Here is a 25,273-nt window from a genome sequence, read left to right as displayed (position 1 = left end):
GATACGGCTCGTCGAAAACGTTGAATTTTATATATATCTCCGCGTTCTTTTCTATCCTCATCCACAATCCAACGCATTTTTTCCCTTTGTTTTTCGACAACGTTGTTCTCTTTGAAACAGTTTTTCGTAGACACACAGTGAGTCAATCCTCTACCAAACGGAGAACTTTAACGTATTCCTTTATACGCATACAACGTAGCATGATGCTCTCGTTCGTTTGCTGGGATTTGGTAAGCCCTTTTATCTCTTTGACTCTTTTTATATTTACTACTTCTCTTCTATTTCGTTTTTTGTCTCCTTATTTTCAGCCATTTTTTGTTATTACGTCGGACAATTTTTGAAAGACTTTTAATAATAGCAATTTAACGAAAAACATTTTATAATATTTTATTTACATATCGACGAGTTTAAAATACGAATTTTAATCTCAAATAGAAAGATGCAAAAAAAGTAAAAGTAATTTTTCTTTTCGTTCTAATTTACGTACGTGCGCGCGCGTCATATTTCCTTAGCGTCTTTCTCTCTCACTCTTACTTTATCTCCCTCACTCACTCGAAGAACGTGATGCTTTCGAAGGCGCGCTCCGATTGGTTCTCGCGCGTCACGTGGTTCCGTGGTCGGTCGCAAGATGGCGTCGGTGAGTGTTTGCACGGCGCGCCATGTCGCGACGAATTAGTCGACTTGTAACCCCGGTACGGTTCGCGTCTTTTCTAACTTTCTGTGTTATTTTTTTTTTAAACGGCTCGCGTCGCGCGTGTGGCTCGCGCGCGCGCACGCCACTCGCCTGTCCCATTAGGTTCTTTTTTATTTCCTTCTTTCTTTTATATACTTTTCTTTTTTTATCTTCGTCTCAACTTTGTGTGGTGCTTTAACAATAATATCTCGCAAGTGTGTTTTAAAGAAGAAGAAGAAGAAGAAGAAGAAAAAGAAGAATAAAAAACTCGAGGAAAAGTGTTGGGACGTTATTTTTACTACAGGAGAGTGTTGCTGCGAGAAAGCTGAGGTACAAATACATTTGCAACCATCGACTCTTACGGTTCTCTCTATTTCTCTCACTTTCCATGTTTCTCTCTATCTTTCTCATCTTTCATTTTTTCTTGATATCACGGATGCCAGAGCTCGTATTCGTTCTTATTCTAGTGTTCACAGAAGCCTAACCACTGCCGATGAGATTTCAGGTGGTGTTTATTTTTTAATTATAGCAATCTCTTATTTTATTTCATTTACTTAATATATATATTTATCTTTTTTATATATCGAATCGTTCAGTTACTTTGACTACTCTTCTCAACAATTACACTTTCATGTAAATGCAAATTTCTGACGTATTTAGGAATGTTAATATACACAAATTTAAATACCCAGTTGAATAGTATAGTTTAAAGGGTTATCAGGAACGAATTCATTTATTCTTTCTTCTGCCATCGTATTCGCGGGCGAATCCAAAGTAACAATCGATTACTACTCAGGAGCGCGACTTGGTCATTGAAAAGATTCAACGATTCGATCTCGTTTAATAGCACTTAAAATAACATTTCCAAGAATAAAAGTATATTACCAACGTTCGTATTTTCATTCTAATTGATATCATTCCTTTATAAATCTTTCTTTAATGTTTGATTTTTTTTTGTCATTTTTTTACGTATTATCATCGACGTGAAAGTGCCAATATAGTAATAGTAGTTTATACATTTGATGATTCGAAAGCGCGTGAAATACCTTTTGTTATTCACGATGAATCGTCGTATCTTTGTGACGGAGGAGATCGTACTCGTTTCGTGATTTGTTCGATTCAATTGGAAATAAAGAGCAAGGTAGATAGACGAATAGATAAAGAGAGGAAGAGAAATGATGGTGATGGCGGGGGTGGTTGTGGTGGTGGTAGTGGAGGTGGAAATGGAGGAGGATGAGGATGATGATGATTTTCGGTTCGAAACTCGCACGCTTTCCCTCGAAACGGTGAGGACGTTGCGCGCCGTGGATTTCTGTGCTTTCAGACGTTTCATGCTCGTTCCTCTGTGAAAAGAAAATAATAGTAGTGGTTTTCCCCTCCGAAATTCTGCCGCTCTCTTTTTTATTCTTTCTTTCTTTTCTCTTTTTCTTTTTCAATTTCTCTTTCTATCTCCCTCTCTCTCTCTCTTTTTCTTTCTTTCTTTCTTTCTCTATCTCTCTTTCTCTATCTCTATTTCTCGCTCTCATCTATATATCTCTTTTTACGAGTGCACTCCGATCTTTCGAGGATAGGCTCGTCCGAAAAAGTAGTACGGCAGGCATTTATGCTTTAGGCGCGACTTCCTGTGAAATTCGAACGGTTCAACGCAAAGTGTTTGGAAAATTGTTCAACGTTATATATCCGATATTATAATTAATTGTCTCAATGAATTTAATGATGATATATTAAACCTATATTTATATTTATTATTTATCATTTATTTTTTTAATAATAAATAATTATTCGGTTTTTAATTCTTTTTCTTTCTCGAACTAGTTAACAGACTCATAATAATTAACACAATTATATCAGGACTGCGGTGAATATATATTATCGTTTTTAATATAAAACTTTCGATGAATGTAATAACAATGAACCAAATTATCGTCATACTTCCAGTACCTTTAATATTTAATCATTCCTCACACATAATCATTATTTATTCGTTGAATAATAATCAATTCAAATGTAATAGATTACATTATTTCCAGACGTAAGTAATATCTGATTAATTGGTACCTCTGGAAATATATGTAATAGTACTTTTATATTTATTTCAAAAATAAAACAAAATAATGTCCTCCATTCCGCCATTTTTAAATTCAGTGAAGCCGATCGTACAAGTACCATCGACGTAACGTTGAATTTTAAGAGGAAACGAAGTTCATAGAAAGCAAAATAATAATAATAATAATAATATTGTAAGTGTTTAAGCAATAGTATAAAACATTTAGTAAAATGTTTAATGATTAATCGTGGTGTCGTGTCAAAGAGGGTTTGCGGAAAGAGGGAAATAGTTATATTGTCGAATATATACTTTTCTGGGCGAATAATTATTGGCTAGGAACCGTTAGCCGAGAAATTGTTGGTGCGATTATTCAAGCCGAACGATCGTTTGCGTCGATGGTCGCGCGGACGCGATCTCTTACGAATCTGGGCCGAGTGAATGTTGTTGTGAAAACTGTTATATCGTCGTTATTTTTCGAACGAGCTGCTAATAATCTCGGGAATGTCTTTCACCGTTCCAAAAACGATCCAAACATACACTTTTTATCGATCATATTATCGTGAGATAATAGTATTAATAAAGATGCTATTTATATTGGCTTTTCTTCTCTTATAATTTTTCAACATTGTTATTTTCATCCAATATTCGATATCAAAATTATATCATCGTGTTATACTCTATCAACGTGTATTACCGTAATGCAAATAAATTTATTTCTGTTATAAATATCGATATCGTCGTTTATTTCAAATATTGACGAATTTAAAAACTTAACATTTATATTTGATTTAATATTGAGTAATAACGTTGACAAATTATCGAGCATATAATTAAGAGGATATTTTCTGATAAACGTTTCGATCATCGGATTTATCCACGATGTAACGTAATATGATTTACATTATAACATTATACAGTTACTTTTTTCTTCTTCTTCTTCTTCTTCTTCTTCTTCTTCTTCTTTTGCATTTACTATGTTTTACGACAACCGTTTGAATTTGTAGTAGCCAAAAAATAACTAGGAAGGAACAATCGGGTGTCATCGTTGGTTGATAGCTGTGTTGTAGACGAGACGTAGAGTGGCAAGCGCGAGAAGTACCGTTTCTCAAAACGGTCGTGAACGAGCGCGACTGTAATTTGCAACGTAAACGTACAGCCATACAGTTAGTCTCGTAACAGGCGTATACATACACTTGTGCCAACCAAGCGTTGCTTGCTTGCTTTGCTTTGCTTTGCTTTGCTTTGCTGGACGCATAGGTCGCTGAGAAAATACCAAATCGTATCGTTGTCATTGCCTCAGAACGACAGGAAGAGAGAGAAAAAGAGAGAAAGACAGGAAACAGAAAGAAAAAGACAGAAAAAGAGCAAAAGTAGGGAGAGGTCATTTTTATGAGACATACACTCGACAGACAAGTACATCGGGATTGCAGCGACACCTTCTCGTGGTTTAGTTACTACTTTCTAAATAAAAACGTAAAAAATAAAAAAAAGAAAAAATAAAACAAGAGAAAAAACAGGAAAACTCATGTTATTACGTCTTTGTGGTCGATATATTATTTTTGACGTAATTCCCCTATGTATTTGTTAATTAATTTTCTTAGCGGTATCCCGCATCATTATATCTTACTTGATATTTTTCTTTTTTTCTTTTTTCCTTTTTTCCTTTTTCTTATAAGAAGAAAGACACAAAACAGTTACCGTAGTAGTTGTCGTCGTGCCCGTAATAATGAGATTTCTAGACTCTAGTGGGATGTAGGGGATCTTGAAAAAATAATTTCCTTTATTCCGATAATTCGTTATCATCGTTATTATCTTAATAACCGGTTGCGTATTTTATTGTTATGGTAAAAAATCATTAGATTGGATATCATTTAAAAAAAAAATAAAAAAACAATAAAAAGAAAGAAACAAGAGACAGAAACATGACTCGATTCTTTTTTTTATGTTTTTTATTTTTTTATTTATTTTTAAGGGATTGTACGTTACATTAATGCGTTAAATGTTCGATAAAATGCGCGGATATTCGTGTAGGAGGGATGATTTTTATTGAGAATAATCGAAACGCGTGTTTTTCACTTTATGGATTTATTTAAACGTACGGATCATATTCGTTCCTTTTATTCAAACATTACTCTCCAATATCTAACCGTTATTTCTATTTCAAATTCTAAAATATCAATGTAAAAATTATAACAAATCGAGCAACGGATTAAATATCAATACTGACTTTTATTCGAAATCGTTCAGGACGAGTAGCAAGCTGCTGTGTAGCACCGATTGATTTTCAGCATCGCCGATGGCGCCCGAACATAGCCGAGTGCTTAATAAACCGATCCCTCAGTACAGAGTTTTGTTCCAATTGAAAAGATGGAAGAGAAACAGATGGTACATAGAATATATGTGAATGGTACTATGTAGACGATTAAAAGGTACCTTTGGAAATTGGATGGGGGTGTTCGATTTTCTCTTAAACAGTGGTGTCTAACATGTGGCCCCAAAACTGGAAGACTCGATGAATCATAAAAGATCATTTTTTTTTTTAAAGAATAGTAGTATATTGATGATTTAAAGTTAGCGTTGGAATTTGTACGAGGGTGCCTAATCATTAAATCATCCATCTAACATGTGGTCCAAAACTGGACTGGTAAATGAGTTGTCAAAAACCATTTGAAAGTTCCTTTGGAAATAGGATAGGGGTGTTTGGTTTCTTTTTTAAACCAGTGGTGTCTAACACGTGATCAAAAAACTGTAAGAGTCGATAGAGAATACGAAAGATTATTTTCTTAGAACACGTGAATAGTATTATACATATGATTGACATGCAACTTTGGACATTGTATAAGGGTGTTGTTTCTTTTGTTTTTTAAACCAACGATGTCAAACATTTGATTAAAAAACCTTGACAAGTCGACGATACATAAAGAAACGATTCTCTTCAGTTAATTCAAATTTGTTTTAAGTAGACTATATTGTTTATTTTTATCTAAAAAAGTAATATATTATAGCTGACTTTGTTAAACTAAATTTGGTGGCCTGTATTCAGATACGAGTACGACAGTAGTGTTCTAAAGGAAGGTACGGACAAGGTCTTATCGCTGTGAACAATTCTCTTTGGTCATTAGGAGAGTAGTACTATATGGTAGTATTAGTAGTAAGTGGAGGAGGAAGAGTAGTAGTAGTAGTAGTAGTAGTAGTAGTAGGACGATGAGGAAAACAAGGAGGGTTCGGCTTCCACTTCTGGTTGCTGGTGCTTCTACTTCTGATAGTGGTGGTGGTGGTGGTGGTATGGTGGTATGGTGGTAATTCCGTGCTCGATTAGATGGCTGCTCGTTAAAGGGATATGCTTGAGTCTCGAAGCCACGACTATGGCCGTCCTACTCTCCAGCGATTCGTCCGGAACAAAGGAGTCCGCTCGCGAGGTTGCACTTCGTGCGAGTGAAAGAGAAACGCGCGCGAGTGAAGGAAGAGTGAAAGAGGTCGAGCGCTACGAACTAAAAGAGAAAGAGAGAATCGAAAGAAAGAAAGAAAAAGAAAAGAAGAAAATGAGGAAGAGAGAGGGAGAGAGAGAGAACGAGTCGAAGGGGAACGATGCAAGTTTAGTCGGAGAAATGAAAACGGAATAGAATAGGAGAGGGTGGGTGGGAGGGTGGGTTTCATACAGTGTTGAACAAAAGTATTAACACAGACTACTACTTTTTCCTATAACGTTCTTCTCTTTGTTGAATCTTCCAAAATTACGATTCTTTATTTAACCCTTTGCGAACGGATTTCGAACATTGTTCAACATCCTTGCCCCGTTGGAATACGTAATTATATATCTATAGAATCAGTGACTTCATCTAACCGTGATATTTAATATTTGTTAATACCTTGATTATTATCAAGTTGATTTTTTTAAAAATGCACTTGTTCTGTCTAATTATCAGGGTTTAAAATATGTAGTTCGCAAAGGGTTGATTTTCTTTTAAAATATATACTGATTTATAATTTGTTTAAAACTAGGAGTTAATTTATTAGAACAGCAATTGTTGGAATTTATATTTGTAGAATTGATTTAAACAAATAGAAAAATGTATATTTTTATGACTTCAATGTACTTAAATTAAATCAGTGTATATTAATAACACAATTTTATCCATTTGATTTATGATGAATTCTGCATACTTATCTATCGAATCTAAAATTTAAACCACGAAAGATTAAAAATACATAAATAGTCGTTTTTAACTATAAAAACTATTTCGAACTATTAAAAACAATCTTTGTTTTATTGCTCGCCTATTTAATCTCCTGGCTTATAATATATTCAGACTCGAGAGACATATTTCATAAAAATAAAAAGAAAAAAAAAATAAACAAAGGAAAAATGAAATAACGAATCGTACATTTTCGAGGCTTATAGAGGATTTAATAAAAAAACTATACCCAGTTCCAATACTTTTGTTCTGTACTGTATATGTATATACATATATTCATAGGTCTATTCAATCTCCCTGTGTGTATATATATCTCTATCTACGTATTTTACTTATACAGAAAAAGGGAGAAATACAGAGGAAGGGCCACGACTTTAAGAATAAGTGGGAAGGAAAGGGACAAGAAAGAGGAGGAGATAAGAGGGGGTAAAAAACAGGGTGATCTCGAGGAGTTTTGTGTGAAAGAAGAGAATACATATATATATATATAAAAGAAGAAGAAAAGAAAAAAAAGAGTGAAGGTGGTTGATCGTGTCTGCTGGAAAAGGAGCTTGGATATAAGGTGGTGAAAACGTGGTGAACTCGAGGAATAAAGGATAAAAAGGAGTAGTTGAAGAAGAAGAAGAAGAAGAAGAAGAGGAGAAGAGGAGGAGGAGGAGGAGGAAGAAGAGGAGATTTTCAATGTGTGCAGGACCGTACGATGGCCGGGGCCCTGTCTGAGAATGCCCCGAGGCCTGTGAGCGTCGTTGGCGTCGACGGTAGTACCGTGGTAATTGTCAGGAGCAACACGGATGATCAAGTAAGTCTTATCTTTTTCTTCTTCTTATTATTATTATTCTTTTTTTGTTGTTCTCTCTACGCCTTCCGATGAAAAGAAGGGGTGGTAGGGAGGGATGGGTACGATCAAGCGCAATTAAGGTGTTTTTCCGCGACTGAAAACTCGTTTTACCTTGGGAACGCGAAGGAAGAAGATCAGAGAGAGAGAGAGAGAGAGAGAGAGAAAGAGAGAGAGAGAGAAGATTCGACGTCCTCGAGGATTCTGGTTTTACGAAAAGATAAAAGAGTATTTCGATTCGTTCGAGCGTTCTTACTACTTTCCTTCTTATCCTTTCTTCTTTTTCTTTTTCTTTTTCTTCTTTCTCCTCTTCTTCCTCTTATTCACTCGTCGTCGTCATCGTTGTCTTCGTCGTCTCCTATGACGAGCTAACTAATGTACTTTATCAAGGTTCAACTCATCTCGCGTTTCCCGCTAGCTTTGGGGTCATTCTGTTTCATTGCTATTTTGTATTATATTATACTCGAATCGTTAGTCGTAATTCAGTACTTAATGAAACGAATAATAATGAGTAAGAAATAATATCTCTGCGGGAGATAAAACGAAAGGTTATTATAATAGTATATACATATATACTGAGTGGTCACACAACGAAGTGCAATCAGCTTGGATTGTTTGATGCCGGTGGTCCAATTGAAATTTTTTTCTTTTCTTCGATATAACGTGGTCCAAAGAGAACTTTAAAATGATTACTATAATTATATATATATATATAAATTTCTTATTGATACATATTTTTTCTCGGAATTGTTACAATTATTTTCATGTTTTTTTTAAAAGATAAATCTTAAAGGTTCTAATTAATGTAGATCTTTGTTATCAGATATCTGGATTATTTGTTGTTGTCTGTTGGTTAAAAAACGTTCGAGTCGATCAATTTTGTCTTCGGTTTGTAAACAATCGTTCTAATTTACTCGAGATGTACAGTAGACGCTCGATTTATTTGCCTCGTTTTTCCTACGATCACGCTGGTCAATCAAGCTCCTGTTGTATGTACACTACCTACCAACAGTTAAGAATTATTACGTAAATTTAGAGAAATAGGATATTTATAAAAGGGGAAAAAATGAATACGTTTAAATTAACCGAGATAGATTTATTTTTTTTCGAGATAAAAATTTACTAGCAATTTGTTTTATATTTTATATTACATAGAATATCATAACTAGTACTATGAAATAACGACGGATCATTTGAAAAATTTATCGGTATATTAAATTTTCACGTAAAATTGGCATAACCATTTTAAACTTTTAACCGATAGTGTACATAATATACATAAGTATATACAAAAGTAACATCACGGATGCATTTTCGTATAATCGGTCGTAAGTTTAACGACGGGACCCTTTTCTTTCTTCTCGTTTTTTTTCTTTCAGTTGTACCTTAATTAACCTCGCTAGCGTACATACATCTATACATATATATGCGTGTACACATACATACATACATACATATATATATATATATATATATATACCAACATATATTCCCGAATGCAGAGGCGTACACGCGTTCACGGTTATATGCGCCGACACGAACGTAATTTATTTCCTTGATCAAAGCTGCTCCCCCTTTAAATCGTCGCAGCCCTAATAGCTGCACGCACAGAATGGAATGAAGTGTACATCACATATATATACGTATACATACATACACATATACATCGTGCGGGAGGAATCGCGATCGTGCTCGGATGACTCGCTATTAAATTTTCCGCCACCCTTTTTAGAGGAGGAAGAGGAGGAGTAGGACAAGGAGGAGGAGGAGGAGGAGGAGGAAGAAGGGAGAAAATGAGGAGGGATAGGAATGAGGTATGAGGGGTTTATAGAAGAAAGAGTCGTCCCGATTTCACGTTGACTTTCTTCATCCACTCGGTTCTTCCTTTCGAACGAAAGCCCCAGCATCAGCTCTCTCAACGAAGCCTTTGCTTTAAGGACGACGCGACCCATGCAGATATATTTTTATAATACTACTGCTTTACCTACTCCGGGCCGCGACCTACTTTTTCCCTTTTTACGCAAACATTTTTCCTTTCCCCCTCCCCCGGTTCCCTTCTTCTTCTTCTTCTTCATCTTTTCTTTTTCTTTTCTTTTTAATCAGAATCCTCGTAAAGAGATAAGCCGAGAACGTTTTCCAGCGCGAAAATGATTGCGACTTTTTTTTTTTCTTTCGTTCCAGATTCCAAAGGGAGTTTTATAACTAAATATAAATATATATATATATATTTGTGTGTATGTGTGTTTGTGAATATGCAGTCTGTATATAAGCTTTCTTTTCGAGTAAACATAACGAGTGTATGCGTTTGAGGCTTTGTGTAGATAAGGAAAAGTGTGTTACGCGAAAATTGGATTTTTCATTAAGTAAGTGTTACGAGAATGTTCAAAGGAAAATCTATAACGAAAATATATAATATACGATATTTTGACTACTTTTATTTAGATATTTCTTATGATTTGAAGAATTAGAGGTTGACATAAAATATCGAACGTTGTTTTCTAATACTCATCGATGCGTTTTGGTATCAAACATAGTAATCTCGATATAATAGAAGCGCGGCATGTTGGCTCGATGCAATGGGTTTGATAACGCGGGAGGTACGATAGCGTATCATTGATCAGGATGCGCGTAGTAGTTACGGTATAAAGCGATGCTACGGAAGATTTTCTTTTTTTCTTTTTCTTTTTTTTTGGGACCAAGTACCGCTGCCTACGTTTCCTTTATATAGTGTATATCAATACCTTTATATAGATTTGTGTGTGTGTGTGTGTGTTTTTGTATAGGCTGTGTGAAATACGGGACTCGTATAGCGCTTCGGGTCTTTAAACTCTTTATCAAGGAATGATCTTCGCGGTTGCATCGTAAATAACGTAATTGCATCCATAACAATAGTTAGGGCTCGGTCTATCTAACACATCGAAAGGAAAGAAAGAGAAAAATGGAAAAGTCATTAAGAGAAAATGAAAAATAAAGAAAATGAGAGAGAGAGAGAGAGAAAATACAATGTTCAAGTTTCACCAAGTAAAGGCCCAATAAGATAAAAAGAATAAAAAAATAGATATACGAATAGGTGTACACGTAGAGAGAAAGAGAGAGAGAGAATTTCTCGTTCCTAACTTAATTTTTTCTTCGCATAATTAAGAAAGCAGGGAGAATCGAGTTTCTCGTTAATGCGAGATCGCATAGCTCTCAGTCTCTTATCTCTTCTCATGATTAATTACAACGGTTCTCTAAGTTTTCGAATGTTAAACATACTTTCTTTTTCTATAGAATAAGAATACACGATGAGAGTTTCACGAATCGTTCGCCTGAAGGCGATGTTTAATATTAATTGTTAATTGCGAGATCGCATAGCTCTCAGTCTCTTATCTCTTCTCATGATTAATTACAACGGTTCTCTTAAGTTTCGAATGTTAAACATACTTTCTTTTTCTATAGAATAAGAATACACGATGAGAGTTTCACGAATCTTTCGCCTGAAGGCGATGTTTAATATTAATTGAGTTCATCAAATTTGTTCTAAAATTAGAATTAACTGTTATTGTATGTAAATAATCGTTTTTAACTGTTTCCTCATTCTATAGAAATAAAGTAACGTAACGTAATGATATGTAGGCCTTCGAATAAAAGTTAAAATGACGAAATAACATAAATATGTAATTATTATAGCTTATCAAAGAAGCAGGTGTAAAATGTTTGGGAACCACTGTCGGTCGGTGGCTGGCGTTCCGTGTGGGAAGCACATGGTACGGAGAAAGGTAGTAGTAGACGGGTGGGAATGAGGGAGGGAGGGAGGGAGGGAGGGAGGGTCTGGTTGATGGTGACGGCAATGGTCGGGTCAGTAATCGAGAATCCGTGGTATTTCGCAAGAATAACGTGCCTCGATCGTTGATCCCCCATAAATCTTATGGATTTTCTTTAGGAGCCGCGAGGGGATAACAACAACAACAACAATCGGCAGAGTAATAACAATAACAACAACGGCAACAACAATAATCCAAGCAATAATCCCAACAATACGAGCAGCAACAACAACGGGAACAGCAGCAGCAGCAGCAATTTCATCAACGGCAATGGCAACGGCAACAGTAATAACAGCAACAACGTTAGGTCGTTCACCTCGACGGAAGCACAAACGGAGGTGGCGCTTCAGAATGGGCCCGAGGTCCTCGAGGAGTTCGCAAGCGAGTCACGTGGCGCGCGTCGCCGGGAGAGGCGAATGCGGAGACAGCATCGCAGGGCCCTGAGGAGTTGTTCGCTCCCACCGACTTACCCGGGGGCCGCTAACGCGGCCGTAGCGGTCGGTGCATGCCCCGCGTCCGCGACCGCACCCGGAGTGCCTTTGGTGCCACCTACGAGGGGTTTCCTTCACCCTCCGCCACCTCATCTCGGACTCAGGGGACTCAGTTTGGGTTTACCCTTTCCTGTACCTACCAGCGTCTCGGCATTTGGCAGGTCAGTTTATGTTTTCATTTGTATTTCAATTTTTTTGTCACGTTTTATGGTCGTTAATCTTTTTCCAATTCAAATGATTTATATCGAGTAAAAGATTGTAATAAGATAGAATGGAACAAAGAGCAAAGATTTTCCTTGTAAGATTTGCACTCGTGCGCGTGACCATTTCCGAAAAGATTTCTTATCCAATCGTCGAGCCGTGAAGGAACGCGATCAAAGGGTCGTTCCCTCTTTTTCCCTACCAATGGTTCGAACCTACTACTATTGTACAACGTGTTCGTATGAGATAGGATCGATAACTGGCCAGTTTCATCGTAAAATGTTTCCCCTTTCGTGGTCGTTTACAATGCGCCTTTTTTTACGCGTGTTTGGCCTATTAACGGAGACCTTCCTTCCAGTTGGGAATAGAGCGTCATATTCGTACTCGAGGGGTTCGAAAACGAGCAGTCTGGTCTTCGTTCCATACATTCTCCTATCCTATTCGTTGGCCCTTTTTTTTCGTATCTCTTAACATAGATTTTCATATGTAGGCTATATTACAGACACCGAGAAAACTATGATCCTCTTACTAGGGACAAACAGGGTTCCTTCTATCGATCCCATTAGCATATCTCTTTTTTCTCAATGATTTTCTTTCCTTTTCTTCCTTTCTCTCTCATTTCCACATCTATCTGATTATTCCTTAGGTATAGTCGATAAATGAAAAAGGAAATGAAGAGACATAGGTAATGAGGGAGTTATTAGGTTACTTTTTCGTCCCTTTTGTTTGTTTCATTTTTTTTTTGTTTTTTTGAAATTTACTCGACAAACGGTGGAGAGTCAGTTAATTCCGCGACCATGGCGTCGAAGCGGACTTAATGACGATTATCTTCGGACGGACAGGAGAGCGGAAACGCACGAGATAATTGGATTATAGACGGGCAAATGCCCGTTGGGGTCGAGTTTTAACGTGGAATACCAGGTCCCGTGAAGTTTCAGCCACAAGAAGGAGAGATAGAGAGATATGGTAGCGGTGTTTAAAGGGGTGGAGGTAGGAAGGTAGCGTGTAACGCGCGTTCGTGTGCGTGTAATCCGTGCAACGGACCATGCACCGGCGAATGGCGTCAATTATCCGGCCGAGTAAAGTTCAACGCATGCCGAGAGATCGAGAACCGTTCTCTGAGCCAAGCGAAGTAGGGCCGAGCCACTGGCTACGGGTACGGATACGGTACAAGGAGTCTCGTAAATCTACCATCCTGTTCCGCAATAAGTCCATTCGAGCTTTGTGATCTTTCAAAGTCACCATTCCCTTCCCATCCCTTGGCACCCTTCCTCCAATTTTGTAGCACAGTTGTCTCTTGGCTTTAGATCGTTCGCATCATCTTCATACGAAGCGTATTATATTATATTTTCAGGCCAAATATTCGAACCATTTGATAATATGTCTCGTTCTTGTTTATTGTTATTTTCCTTTTTTTTTTAAATAAATCATTTAATGGCTCTTTCGAAACAGATTATATCTACGAGATGCAACATTTTGTTGGATATAATAGACTATTAAAAATATGTGAAGGGTATATGTATTATATCGAGTTGCATGATTCATCCTACATATATATATATATATATAGGACCAGCCTATTAAAGTAGGTAAGAAAGAAAGAAAGAAAGAAAGAAAGAGAGAGGAAGACCATTAAGACCGTATTACTGTCGATCTCGAAGAAAAACGATGCTTTATCTCATCCGTAGTAACTGCTTCTTGGATCGTTGTGAAGAGTTGTAAGTCCGTTTTATAGACTTATCAGTAGAGAGTATCAGCATGCCAGACCCAGATAATTCACAGGAAGCAAAAAATGACATGGTGTATATAGGTATGCGTTTTTACTGAACGATTAAATCCAATTCGAAGAGAAGATTGATAGGATGTACTTACAACAACAACAACAAAACGAATGAAAAGTGAAGGAAGGAAGGAAGGTAAGGATGAATATGCGTGCTGATGCTGTGCTATCATCCTTTTGAAGCAATCCTGTGTTCAAAGGTGGTACTACATTGTGTGTGTCTGTGTGTGTGTGTGTAGTGTAGTGTAATAACGGCTGGCCTCTTGATTCTTCCTTGGTCGTCGTCGTTGTCGTCTTAGCAGCAGCATCCAGTGCACGAGTAGTTGAGAGAGGAGGAAAAGGAGTGTGTGTCAGTGGGTCAGTTCTCTGACGATCGCTTCTTGTCTTTCAGGGACGCAGTACCGAAGCAATGTTGCGGCTTAGGTTCCCCGCCGGTACGTTGGTCCATACTCGGTGTGGGAGTGGTGGGCCTTGTTTGTGCCGGTGCTGGTGCACTTTTGGGTGCACTCAGAGCTTCGGGACGCGATCACATCGCTGTGGCCCTTCTCATGATCGGTAAGTTCATGTCTTGCAAGAATTAAATATATATTTGTTTATTTTTGTCAAATTTTTATTCTTAAGACATTGAATCCTACAATGTGATATTGTTTACAAAAATTTGAACTATGTTAACACGGAAGAAGAAAAATAATATTGGGTTGTGTTCGGCAGTAGGTTAAGAAAAAAAGATATATTCGGTATATATTTTTGAATTTCGAAATATTCTACAATGAAGTATTGATTTTAATTTTAATTATATTTTTATTGAATAAAAATCTAAATAAATATATCGACTATTTAAATTTATAAATCGATATGCACTTTTCGGACAATCCAATAATACCAGGAATCGTTCGAGACTAGAAAATGTTAATAATACTGTTCGAAGAACCGTTTCGAAGGAATAACAATGGACACTAGGTTATTATTTATAGTTCGTAGAAAACGTCGCACGGTATTATCCGACAATAGTTTTTTCTCTTTCTTTCCTCTTCTTGAAAAGAACAAAAGAACCGTTGACTATTATTGCTAATTACGAGGTCATTTTGATGAAAGCTTATTTCAAAGAGTTACGTTTTCGTGGTGGAGGAGGAGGAGGAGGAGGAGGAGGAGGAGAAAGTAAAAGAAAATAAAAAAATTTAGAAAGACAGGTAAAATATCGTTCGAAGTTGAACGGAACGATCGGATTATACTGTTAACAGTTAACAGTTAAACCAGGGACTCTTTAGCGGTGATACCCTCGAGCTTCGTTCGACCATTTCCAGGTCGTAATCTCTGACTGAGATGTTAGTTTGCCTTTAGGGATTTGCCGTCCAACAATCTCACCAGTTTTAGCGAATAAGTATGATCTTTCCTTCGACAATCTTATTTTCTATACAAGTATTCAATCGATTTTATTACAAAGATTAAGTTATCACTGTTTACGTTTAACACCTTAAACATGCACGCTCGAATGCATTTTATGCGAACTGACAAGTAACGCGTGTACAATCCAGTTTAACTCAAACATCGTCCTATTTTATGTAAATATTTGAATAATTATGCAAACGGATCGAACAGGCTTATGTAATGGAAAATAATCTCGTGAAAGTTATTAAATAAGAAAAGAAATTATTATTTTAGTATATCTATAATTAAAGTTTATTTTGAATACCATTTTTTGTATTCGGACGGCGGTATTACGTTTTATTTAAATACGTCAAATAGACTCGTGCAATAAAAAAAATAAAATCTCGACATTCGAATGTTCGTTATAATTGAAAATAAAAAAATTTAAATAATTTATATAATACTTCCCTCCCTATTTCTGAATTGTTCAAGAAAGATTTTCCATAGATGATAAAAAGAAGTGTGCGCGTTAAGGGATTAATAAAACGTCTAGGATTTTAAATAAAAACGAATATTACCTTATTAGTATCACAGTCGGTGTTGAGATTTAAAGAAAAACGTGTGGTTTGTGTCCCATAGAAAATCATGACAATCATATAATTGCTCTTATTCTCGCGATTTCCGTTGCTCGTGTTGGGTGTCTTCGCTTCAAATGGAGAAACTTGTACGAACTTATGCAACGTTTACGCTTGAGGCTCCCGTTCCTGTCATTCCGTGTCTAGCCTTGCGATAATTGCATATTTAAAAAAAATCTTAAAAGGAAAAAACTCTAAGTGATTTCAATTTCACTTGGCCCGACTGGTCTTCGTAGGTCTCACGTTGGAAAAAAAACAAGAACGAGAAAAAAGAAAAAAGAAAAAGAAAAAGCAAGCAAGAAAGAAAGAAGGAAAGAAAGAAAATTAGCCAATACTAAATCACGGTATCGATGAATCATTGCGATCAAGATTAGATGTTAAGAATCAATCTCTTATTAATTAGAACGCGTAACGGCCTTCGGCGGTTAGGATGTTGCGTAGTTCAGTTTCACAAAAAGATAACCTTGGCAAGCGAATTATAGGATGCGGATGCAAATGAAAGAGAGAAGACGCCTATGCGCTCGAAAGAATTATAACGATAGATCGATTGAGCAAATCATAATCGTTAGGGACGATCGTATCTCTAGGTATAATAGTTACTCATTTAATTACATCATGCTCTTCTTGCAACGCCTTGCAACGTCTCCAAATATGGCAGCGTAGACTGGTTAGAAACGTTCATTCGTTAATTCGTTTCGTTTGGTTCTTTTGTCAGTAGGAACCGCACGAAGATAAATCTAATTAAATTATATATGCAATATACTTATATATGTTAAAACGATTAACTTGTCAAATATTTTACGATTATAAATACCAAAGTATTATTTGTTCGATGCTTTTATTTTTTTATATTTTTTTTTTCCTTATTATATCACTAAATAAGTACAATTGTATTGGACGTTACATAATAACGTATAATATTATTTTATTAATTTTCTTTACACGTTTGTTTAAACGAGTTTATCAATTTGGCAGTTTGAGGTGGCTCATATATGCATAGATGATAATAGTTGGGAAATTATGTCGAGGCCAAAAGAAATTGAAGATACTCAGGAATTATTTTACTAGGAAAGAACCATTTCATTTCTATTTCTCTCTCTTTCTTTCTTTCTTTTCGCTCTCCGCAAATTCGATTTATGCAAATGCAAAAATGTCCTTCGTCCTTGTCTCCCTTTGGAACGACGGCAAAAAGTAGAATCTCGTAAGAGACGTAAGATCATGAAATATGCAGGATGCCATTCCTCTTGAAATTTAAATCGTTTGCTTGCTGCTCCCACGCTCGCTTGGCATTTCATCATATAATATTTGTTAAAAAATAACAACAAAAACGAATAAGAAAATCATTTAAGAAAAATTCTCTAACAATTAAGTTTACTATTATTCTTTTACTCGACTGTACGATATTTCATTTACGATTCATTACGATATTATCCTTTTATTTTTTTTATTTTTTTACTTAATCACGATATTATATATATCGTAATAATTATATATTATATTATATAAATATATTATTATATAATATATAATATATATATTATATATATTATTTAATTATTATTATTATTATTATTATTATTATTATTATTATTATATTAATATATATATTATATATATTATTTACGATTAATTTCGATGTTATCCCTTTTTTACTTTTCTTTTTTTTTTCTTCTACTAATCTCAATTCACTTATTGTTAGATTCGAACTTCCCCTACTTTGTATCGAACGACAAAACGAAATACAGTAGGATGTATTTATTCACAAGGACGATTGTAAGGCCCCTAGACGTTACCAAATATAACGGAACTCCTCGTACGCTTTTAGAATTTGATAAAGGTAATACGAATAGTACCGGATAACAACACATCGCGTAAATACTCTCCGATGGTTTTACAAAGAACTTACGTAGTCAGCAGCAGCCATATTAACATTCTGAACAAGTTTCAACGAACGATCATCGAATCTTTTTTCTTTCCTTTTTTCTTTCCCCCTGTTTTTTCCTTTCGTTCTTTCTTTATTTCTTTCTTTTTTGTATTACTCGCCACCGATCTACGCACAATTTATTTTCCTTGCGTAATTAAATGATGAAATAAATTCGTAATCTAAACAAAAAGAAAACAAATACCGCCGTGTGCCACTTTGTAATGGGGGGGAGGAAGGAGGGTGGAAGCGGGATAGAAATACCGTGCGAAAAAAAAAGAACTTATCTGGTTTTTCTTATTATTTTTCTCGTCGTTCGTATCACATATAAATGTGATACTTGTTGGAAATGTAAGAAAAAACTAAAATTCTTTGAACAATCGTAGGAAGAGATAAAAGGAGATAGAGATATTTAAAAAAAAGCGTATAACTACGAGATGTAGTTGAATCAAGAAGATGCATGAAGAAAAACGACGTGACGCAGAAAAGAATCAGGAGAACTAGCCTTTACTCGGCTTCGTGGTGGCTTTTGCTCGAGGGCTGGGAAAGAGGAAGAGAAGGGTGGAAGGGGAGGGTAGGAGGGACGAGAGAAGAGGCCGATCGGAAACCTGTTTCGTTCGCGAGCATTCACGACTCCTCTGCGTCCGCTTCTTCTTCTTCTTCTTCTTCTTTCGCACGAATTAACGAAAGAGCAGGAAAACTTTTCCATAAACGCAGACGGTGGTTAGATAAAAGCGTAAAGAGAGAGAGAGAGAGAGAGAGAGAATGAAGAAAGGTGGGGGAGAAGTGTAACAAATGGGTCAAGTAACGATAGTTCATGCAATATAACATTTATTTATTTACGACAATCAATCTGTTTTGTTTTATTAATTCGTTGATTTATTGTAAAGTGTTATGAAATTAAAGGTGATACGAAAAAAAATGTTATTTAAAAATTAAGGATTAACAAAAAAAGAAAAGGAAAAGTATTAGGTAGGATGCAAAAAATGAATCGACAAAATAATTCTTTCGATATTACGTTTATTCACATTTGCATAATACGATTACATTTATTTTTGTTAGATTATTGTTTATAATAGTTAGGAGATTAGAGATGACACGAATAGATGATAATTAACAATTAAAATGATAAGAATAATAATAATAATAATAATAAAGATCGTAGTTTTCACACAATAGAGTGAGAAATAGATAAGAAATAGATAAAAAAGATAGAAATAGTCCAGTGTGGTGACGAAGAATAAAACAGTATTTACTTGTATGCTTACTCACATCAGTCACTCAAATACTTACTTTAAATACGAATGCGCGAGATTGTAAGGAAAAGAGGAGGGATGGGGGGAGGGGTAGGGAAGGGGGAAAAAGGGAAGGCAGAGCAAGCACTCGCAACAGTTACTTTCTAAACGTGGGCATGTAACCTGCGACCCGTTCAGAATGCTTCTCTCACAATGGGGGAGAACGTTCTAACCTACAGAGATCGATGTCGTACACCGCCTACACACGCGCGCACAGACAGCACCCGTGAGATCATTGGAGTAAGACAAAGATAGTCGAGATTAGGCTTACATTAGACGAAGAAGAAGAAGAAGACGACGACGATGACGACAAGGAGGACTTTATCTTCTTAATTAATTAATGGAATCCTCTTCCAATTTTCGATTTCTCTCAGGTCTCACGTAGACAACACTACTACTGCGTGATTAATTATAATAAATTATATATAATAATATATGGAATATTGATTGATCATGAATAGTAGGTATTTATTGGGCCAATATTTTGATTTATAATGATACATCGTGTATGTTATAGGAACAAATTAATACATTGATAAAAAAAAAAAACTTTGTTTCAGGATTTTAATGGGATATATATATTAAATATTATAATTTTATAAAATACTTTTTAAATACTATCATATATACAAAAGATTGATTATAAAATAAAATATTTATGTATACCTATTATCGTATATTTCGAAAAAATATTTATATTATCGTTAATTAATAAATATACGCGAATAATATTAAATAGAAAATTAATAATGAAATATTGAAGATAATAATCGTAATTCGTTTAATTGGATTCGTGTATTACTCCCTTCCTCCCGCCTTCCTCTGAATATATATTTCTATTTTAGTTGTATAATGTCGAAGCTAGTCTATCTAATTACGGAAATGAAATGTTATGCTCGCACGCTCGAAAATTTCCCCTGTTGGAAATATCTCTATGCTAAAATCAATCGAGTTTCTCTTTATCGGACGAGTTTACGTTTGAAGAGAGAGAGAGGGGGGGAAGGGAGGAGAGACTGTCGAAAGTATTTTCTCATCGAGCCAACAACGATCCTCGTGAAGAATCTGTTGGCCGAGAAAAACACAACACAACGTCGTCGTGTTTTCTCATCGTTCGTTATATTCTTTGCTCGAAGTAAACGGGAATAGAATAGATTTCACCGATTTTCATTTTTAATGCTTGCACGAGGAGATTTTAACGAACGAAAAGGAAGGAACTAGCGAGAAAATGATACGTTTGTGGAATAATAATAATTTCTTCGACTCGAGATTAAGAAAGAAACGTTTCTAAATATATATATTTTTTTCATTTCTTCTATTCGTTTCCCTATTTTCTTCTATCTATTTCTGCGCAATGATTTAACAACCTAGTAAAAATATTTAAGTAGAAAATGTAAAAGTGTTATCGTCGTAAATCGTATTTTGTCGTTTTGTCACCGTACACGTTTGTATTTGATCGTCATATTATATAAGACAATATAATTATTTATTTTTACTCTGTTTAAGAAAGTTTCTAAAGTATCCTTTTTTTATTTTGTTTGTTTGTGGGAGTACTTTGCGCGATCATTTTAAAAACGTAATAAAAATGTTAAATAGAAAAGAGATAAATTTTGCGCTAGAAAAAAATTATTATTTAAATAGAAAATGTTAATAAAGTGTCATCGTCGTAAATATCATTTCAGTCATTTGTCATACTACTGTACACAGTGTATTTAACGATTTGATGTTTAAAAAAATTATTTAACGTTTATCACTGTACACGTTTTTTATCTCTTGTCGTCCGATAAATTATATAAGACGATATTAAATAGGTAATAAGAATATTTTTTACTCGACTTAAAACTTTCATCATAATTTTGTCTTTTTTTATTTGTTTATTCATTCTATGTGCGATGCTTTAACAACGTATTTTTTAGAGAGAGTGGATGAATTTATTTGTTAAAAAAAAAAAGTTATTTGAATAGAAAAATATAGAAATACGTCAACACGTCAATAAATCGTTATTATCGTCGTTTCTCACACAGTACCTATACAGAATTAATATCTGGTTGTCCGGTGTTTGCAGGAATAGGAGTGGTCCTTGTGAGTGTTAGCGCAGTGGCGTGGCGAGTGACCAGCCGAGAAAATTGCGGCAGCTTCTTCGGTTTCACGGGGATCACCGGTCGGATTCCACCGGCGAGGCCGATACACCCATACGCTGCCATGATTTATCCGGAATTCCAATTTAGAACACCACCACCGAGTTACCAGGTAACTTTTTACTCACGATCTATGGCTAACATAAGAACAAGAAGAAGACAAAAAAATAGGAAAAAAAAAAACAAAAAAAAACAAAAAGACGATTTCAAAGATCTTTGTAACCTGCTAAAGTAATTTTTCTTTCTTATTCTTCTCCTTCTTCTTCTTCTTGTAAATCTAGACGAAATCGATACAACCGTGTCACGCCTTTTCTTTTCTCTCTTTGTGTGTTTCTACCGGTGAAGTTACGTAGCGCGTAGTCGATCGTGATTTGCATTGCGAAATAGCAAAACCGCGTTCTGTTGGTCTAGTAGTAACAGGTCGATCAATAAATTCGTTCGTATTTAGATCATGTGTTGTGTATGATTCACTTTTTTCGATTAAGTTATATTCTCGGTTTGATTGCAACTATCTCTCTCTCTCTCTCTCTCAATCATTCAGTTTTTCATTGACCATTGTTAATATTGGATTTAAAAAAGAACTGGTTTTTTTTTCCTCTTTTTTCTTTCTGTTTTTAAACGGATATCGATACACGTCGGTACGAACGGATTGGTTTTTTTTGTTATTTTTGTTGTTGTTGTTATTTTCGAGTGTTGTTGACTTTGATAACGAGGGATGAACCCGAGTAACGGGATCAAATTACGAAAAAGCTTAATTCATCCAGCGTTACTGTTATTTTGCGATCTGCGAAAAGAAAATTGAAAAAAAAATGTTTTTATCAAGCTTAGTAAAATAAAAAGAAAACATAGAAATCAAACGATAAAATACGTTTTATTTGCAATGCTTGAAAGTGTCTGTTAAAATAAAATTCTAAACGAACTCGTGGACACACTTGATACCATGCAGTGCTGCATGTCACGATTAAATTGAGTTCGCGTAATTGTCGAGACCTATGACTCGATTTGAATACACGTTGTTGTAGCTCGGTTTAGAAAGTTTCCCATCTTTAAGACTCGATTCTAAATTTGTTTTCTGTTGATTTCAGGCGAGCATGCAGGAGTATAGGTTACGGTTGTTGTTGTTAGACCGACTGCAACCAACTTCGTCTCCGCCACCCACCTACAGGTCGAATGCAAGTAGTATCGTTGCTGCTGGTGGTGGTGGTGGTGGTACTGTTCGAGAAAGCAGACCACCGAGTTATTGCACGCGAGGAAATCCAACGCCAAACGTTAATCTGGTGCCCTCGAAGAAGGACGCGAATCTCGTCAGGATCGTACAAACCGAAGCTGATCCCGTAATCCTTAGTGGTGATCAAACGCCACCGGTACCTGCTGTTGAGGTCCTTGCGCATCTTTAGCCCTTTTACAAACTTTCCTCGTCACTTTTATTTTTTCCAATTACCCGAAGGCGATTTACTACTTCACCGTTGCTACATTTGTGAAGGTTTTCTCGATTATACTGTTAAATTGTCGGAGGTATTTGTTAATCGTTACTACTTTGAAATTAAGTATACTTTGTGCAATATTTATTGAGTGAACAAAAATATTACTTGGTCTGTGTTAAACCAATTCGTTCTGTTCACAAGTTGTATGGGTTCGTAAACATCCCACGTTAATATGATTAATAATTTTACTCTTCTGACGTATATCTTAGAATATTTATAATAATTGACAAAATTATATTTATTAATATAAATGTGTAAAGCTTAAGATGTAATTTTTATATATTATTTTATTAAATTCCAATTGGTCTGAACGAAAAGTTTTGCGTGGGATATATACGACCTACATGGTACACACAGAACATGTTAATTTTCGTTTATTAAGATTCGTCATTTTGATCGAATAGTATAGGAATAACGGTGCACCGATAGTAACAGTATAATCATGGCCTAATACAGCGATTTGTCGCGTTAAGCGAATCCGATTCTAAGCCATAATATCGTCGTCTGACGTAGACGTTTATATTGTTAGCTTTGTAAGATTATTTTGTATTTTATTTTATTTTCACACGTGCAAGAGGAATTAATTTCTTTTTTATTTTCTTCCCCCGACACACAGTATTCGCTCGCGAGTATATAAGAAGAAGAAGAAGAAGGATGCGTCTTCTTCCGAAAAAATCTTTTTTGCGTGCTAACGAAAAAGAATATAAATATATATACATGTATATTTTAATTAATAATCGTCTTGTGTTGTTCCGCAATGCCGAAATGCATTGAAACGTGTATCGAATATAACAAGAGCCTATGCTCTCGATGTTAATTATAAACACCCTCGATTTTTACTAGTTATAGTTATAATATATTGCGCCATGATGAAGTAGGTCGTAACGTTGACCTACGACAATGATAGAGAATTGTATATTTTGAATATATAATTATACGTATAATTATATACACTACCGGCTAAAAATTTGGGTACACTTACCGCATTTGCATTATATATTTAAGTACAAATTATGGAGTCTCCATTTTCGTTAACAATCCTTTATTCTTGCACACGTTTTATATCGAAATTTATTAAACGTTTCCACTCGATGAACTTTTTTGCTTGAAACAAATATTTTCAAGATCTCTAGGTATAGAGGAATATAAATTAGGAATATGAATTAAAATATTTATCAATAATTATATAAGAAAGAAAATTTGTATTCGAAAACAATTCTTCGATACACGTACGAATATGTTTTTATTGTGTATTAAAAAATAAATTAAATATTCGTATGCGTAGCCTCGATGACCCCATATACGCGGGGTTCACGGTTTACACGTTGGAAATTTTTATATAATTTTATTATTATTTAAATTGATCAGATATATTTCTCAAATAATAAGTAATCAGCTTTTGCAGCAAATAACCAGTATTGTTTATGATATCACGTTACAATACTTTAAACGTTTAGTTTTGTTTTTGTTGGTTTTTTATTTACTTTTCTAAGAATTGATGTGAGGTGATGTCATAGATTGTTTACCTCTCTTACGATTAGATATAAATTGACTAAGTAAGAAACAACAAATGTTAGTTGACGTTGATCTAAGCTTTCGGTCGGTAGTGTGTATAATACGTAGAAGACTTAGGATTCGTTCTAATCACGTAAGTTGTTCTAACCAGTAAAGTTCTATTACGTTATTCACGACGTTATTTTTTGTTCTTTCTTTTCAAATATCATTTTTAATATGTTTGATAAAAAAAAATATCACGAATACCATTACGCGTTAATGAATATTACTTTTAATTAAAGTTAAATCAAATATACGAGAGTATCTTTTATAGGAAAATTGGTTTTAATTAAATTGTGTATAATAATGTGAAGTAGCGTTTCATACAAAATAAAAGGAATATATATCGAGATATCTCGTAATAGAATTTTATTTGGAGAACACGTGAACGATATTTGATGTGATGATAGTCCAGTGTTGTTTATCGAGATATACAGGGTGTCCCAAAAGTCACTTACACCGAAAAAAAGTAAAACCAAAAATAATATTAATTTATTTTAACTTATTAATACAGTTACTGTATTTTCTTTTTTATTTCAAGATATAAATTTTTCTCATTTGGCGTTTTACTTTATACGAGTAAATATTTTCAAGATCCTGGGTAAAAGGATTACACTGTCTTTTCTCTTTCATTTTATCGTAAATTCACAGACATACCATACGTGTAGTGTTGCTAAATTAATTTTGAATTAATTTTTAGTAATTTTGAGCGTCCGAGGAATATTTTAATTTTACTCAAATTCCTACGATCCTCAAATTAAGTTAAGCGACTCCATAGAGAGAAGTCGTGATTCATTTTTTTGAAAGCTCTGATTTATATAAATCAAATTTATGACTTTTTAGTTCGGTAAAACG

General features: G+C 35.0%; 1 protein-coding gene across 2 annotated transcripts; it reads left to right on the top strand.

The window, feature by feature from the left end:
• The first annotated feature begins 653 nt into the window (after positions 1-653).
• LOC122521962 (serine/threonine-protein kinase phg2) lies at positions 654-24,770 on the top strand. Of its 2 annotated transcripts, none has more exons than XM_043642725.1 (6): positions 654-1,003; positions 7,257-7,715; positions 11,674-12,206; positions 14,418-14,581; positions 21,308-21,492; positions 22,466-24,770. In XM_043642725.1, exons 2-6 carry the CDS (start codon positions 7,617-7,619, stop codon positions 22,775-22,777), a joined length of 1,293 nt encoding a protein of 430 aa, XP_043498660.1. In that variant the 5' UTR covers positions 654-1,003; positions 7,257-7,616; the 3' UTR covers positions 22,778-24,770. The 2 variants fall into 2 exon arrangements, with proteins under 2 accessions (XP_043498660.1, XP_043498661.1); XM_043642726.1 differs by lacking the exon at positions 654-1,003 and adding an exon at positions 4,673-6,354.
• Positions 24,771-25,273: the final 503 nt, after the last annotated feature.

The sequence above is a fragment of the Polistes fuscatus genome, unplaced genomic scaffold (genome assembly GCF_010416935.1).
Source record: "Polistes fuscatus isolate 324 unplaced genomic scaffold, CU_Pfus_HIC Scaffold5, whole genome shotgun sequence".
Classification (NCBI taxonomy): domain Eukaryota; kingdom Metazoa; phylum Arthropoda; class Insecta; order Hymenoptera; family Vespidae; genus Polistes; species Polistes fuscatus.
This window is presented reverse-complemented; position numbering and strand designations above follow the sequence as displayed.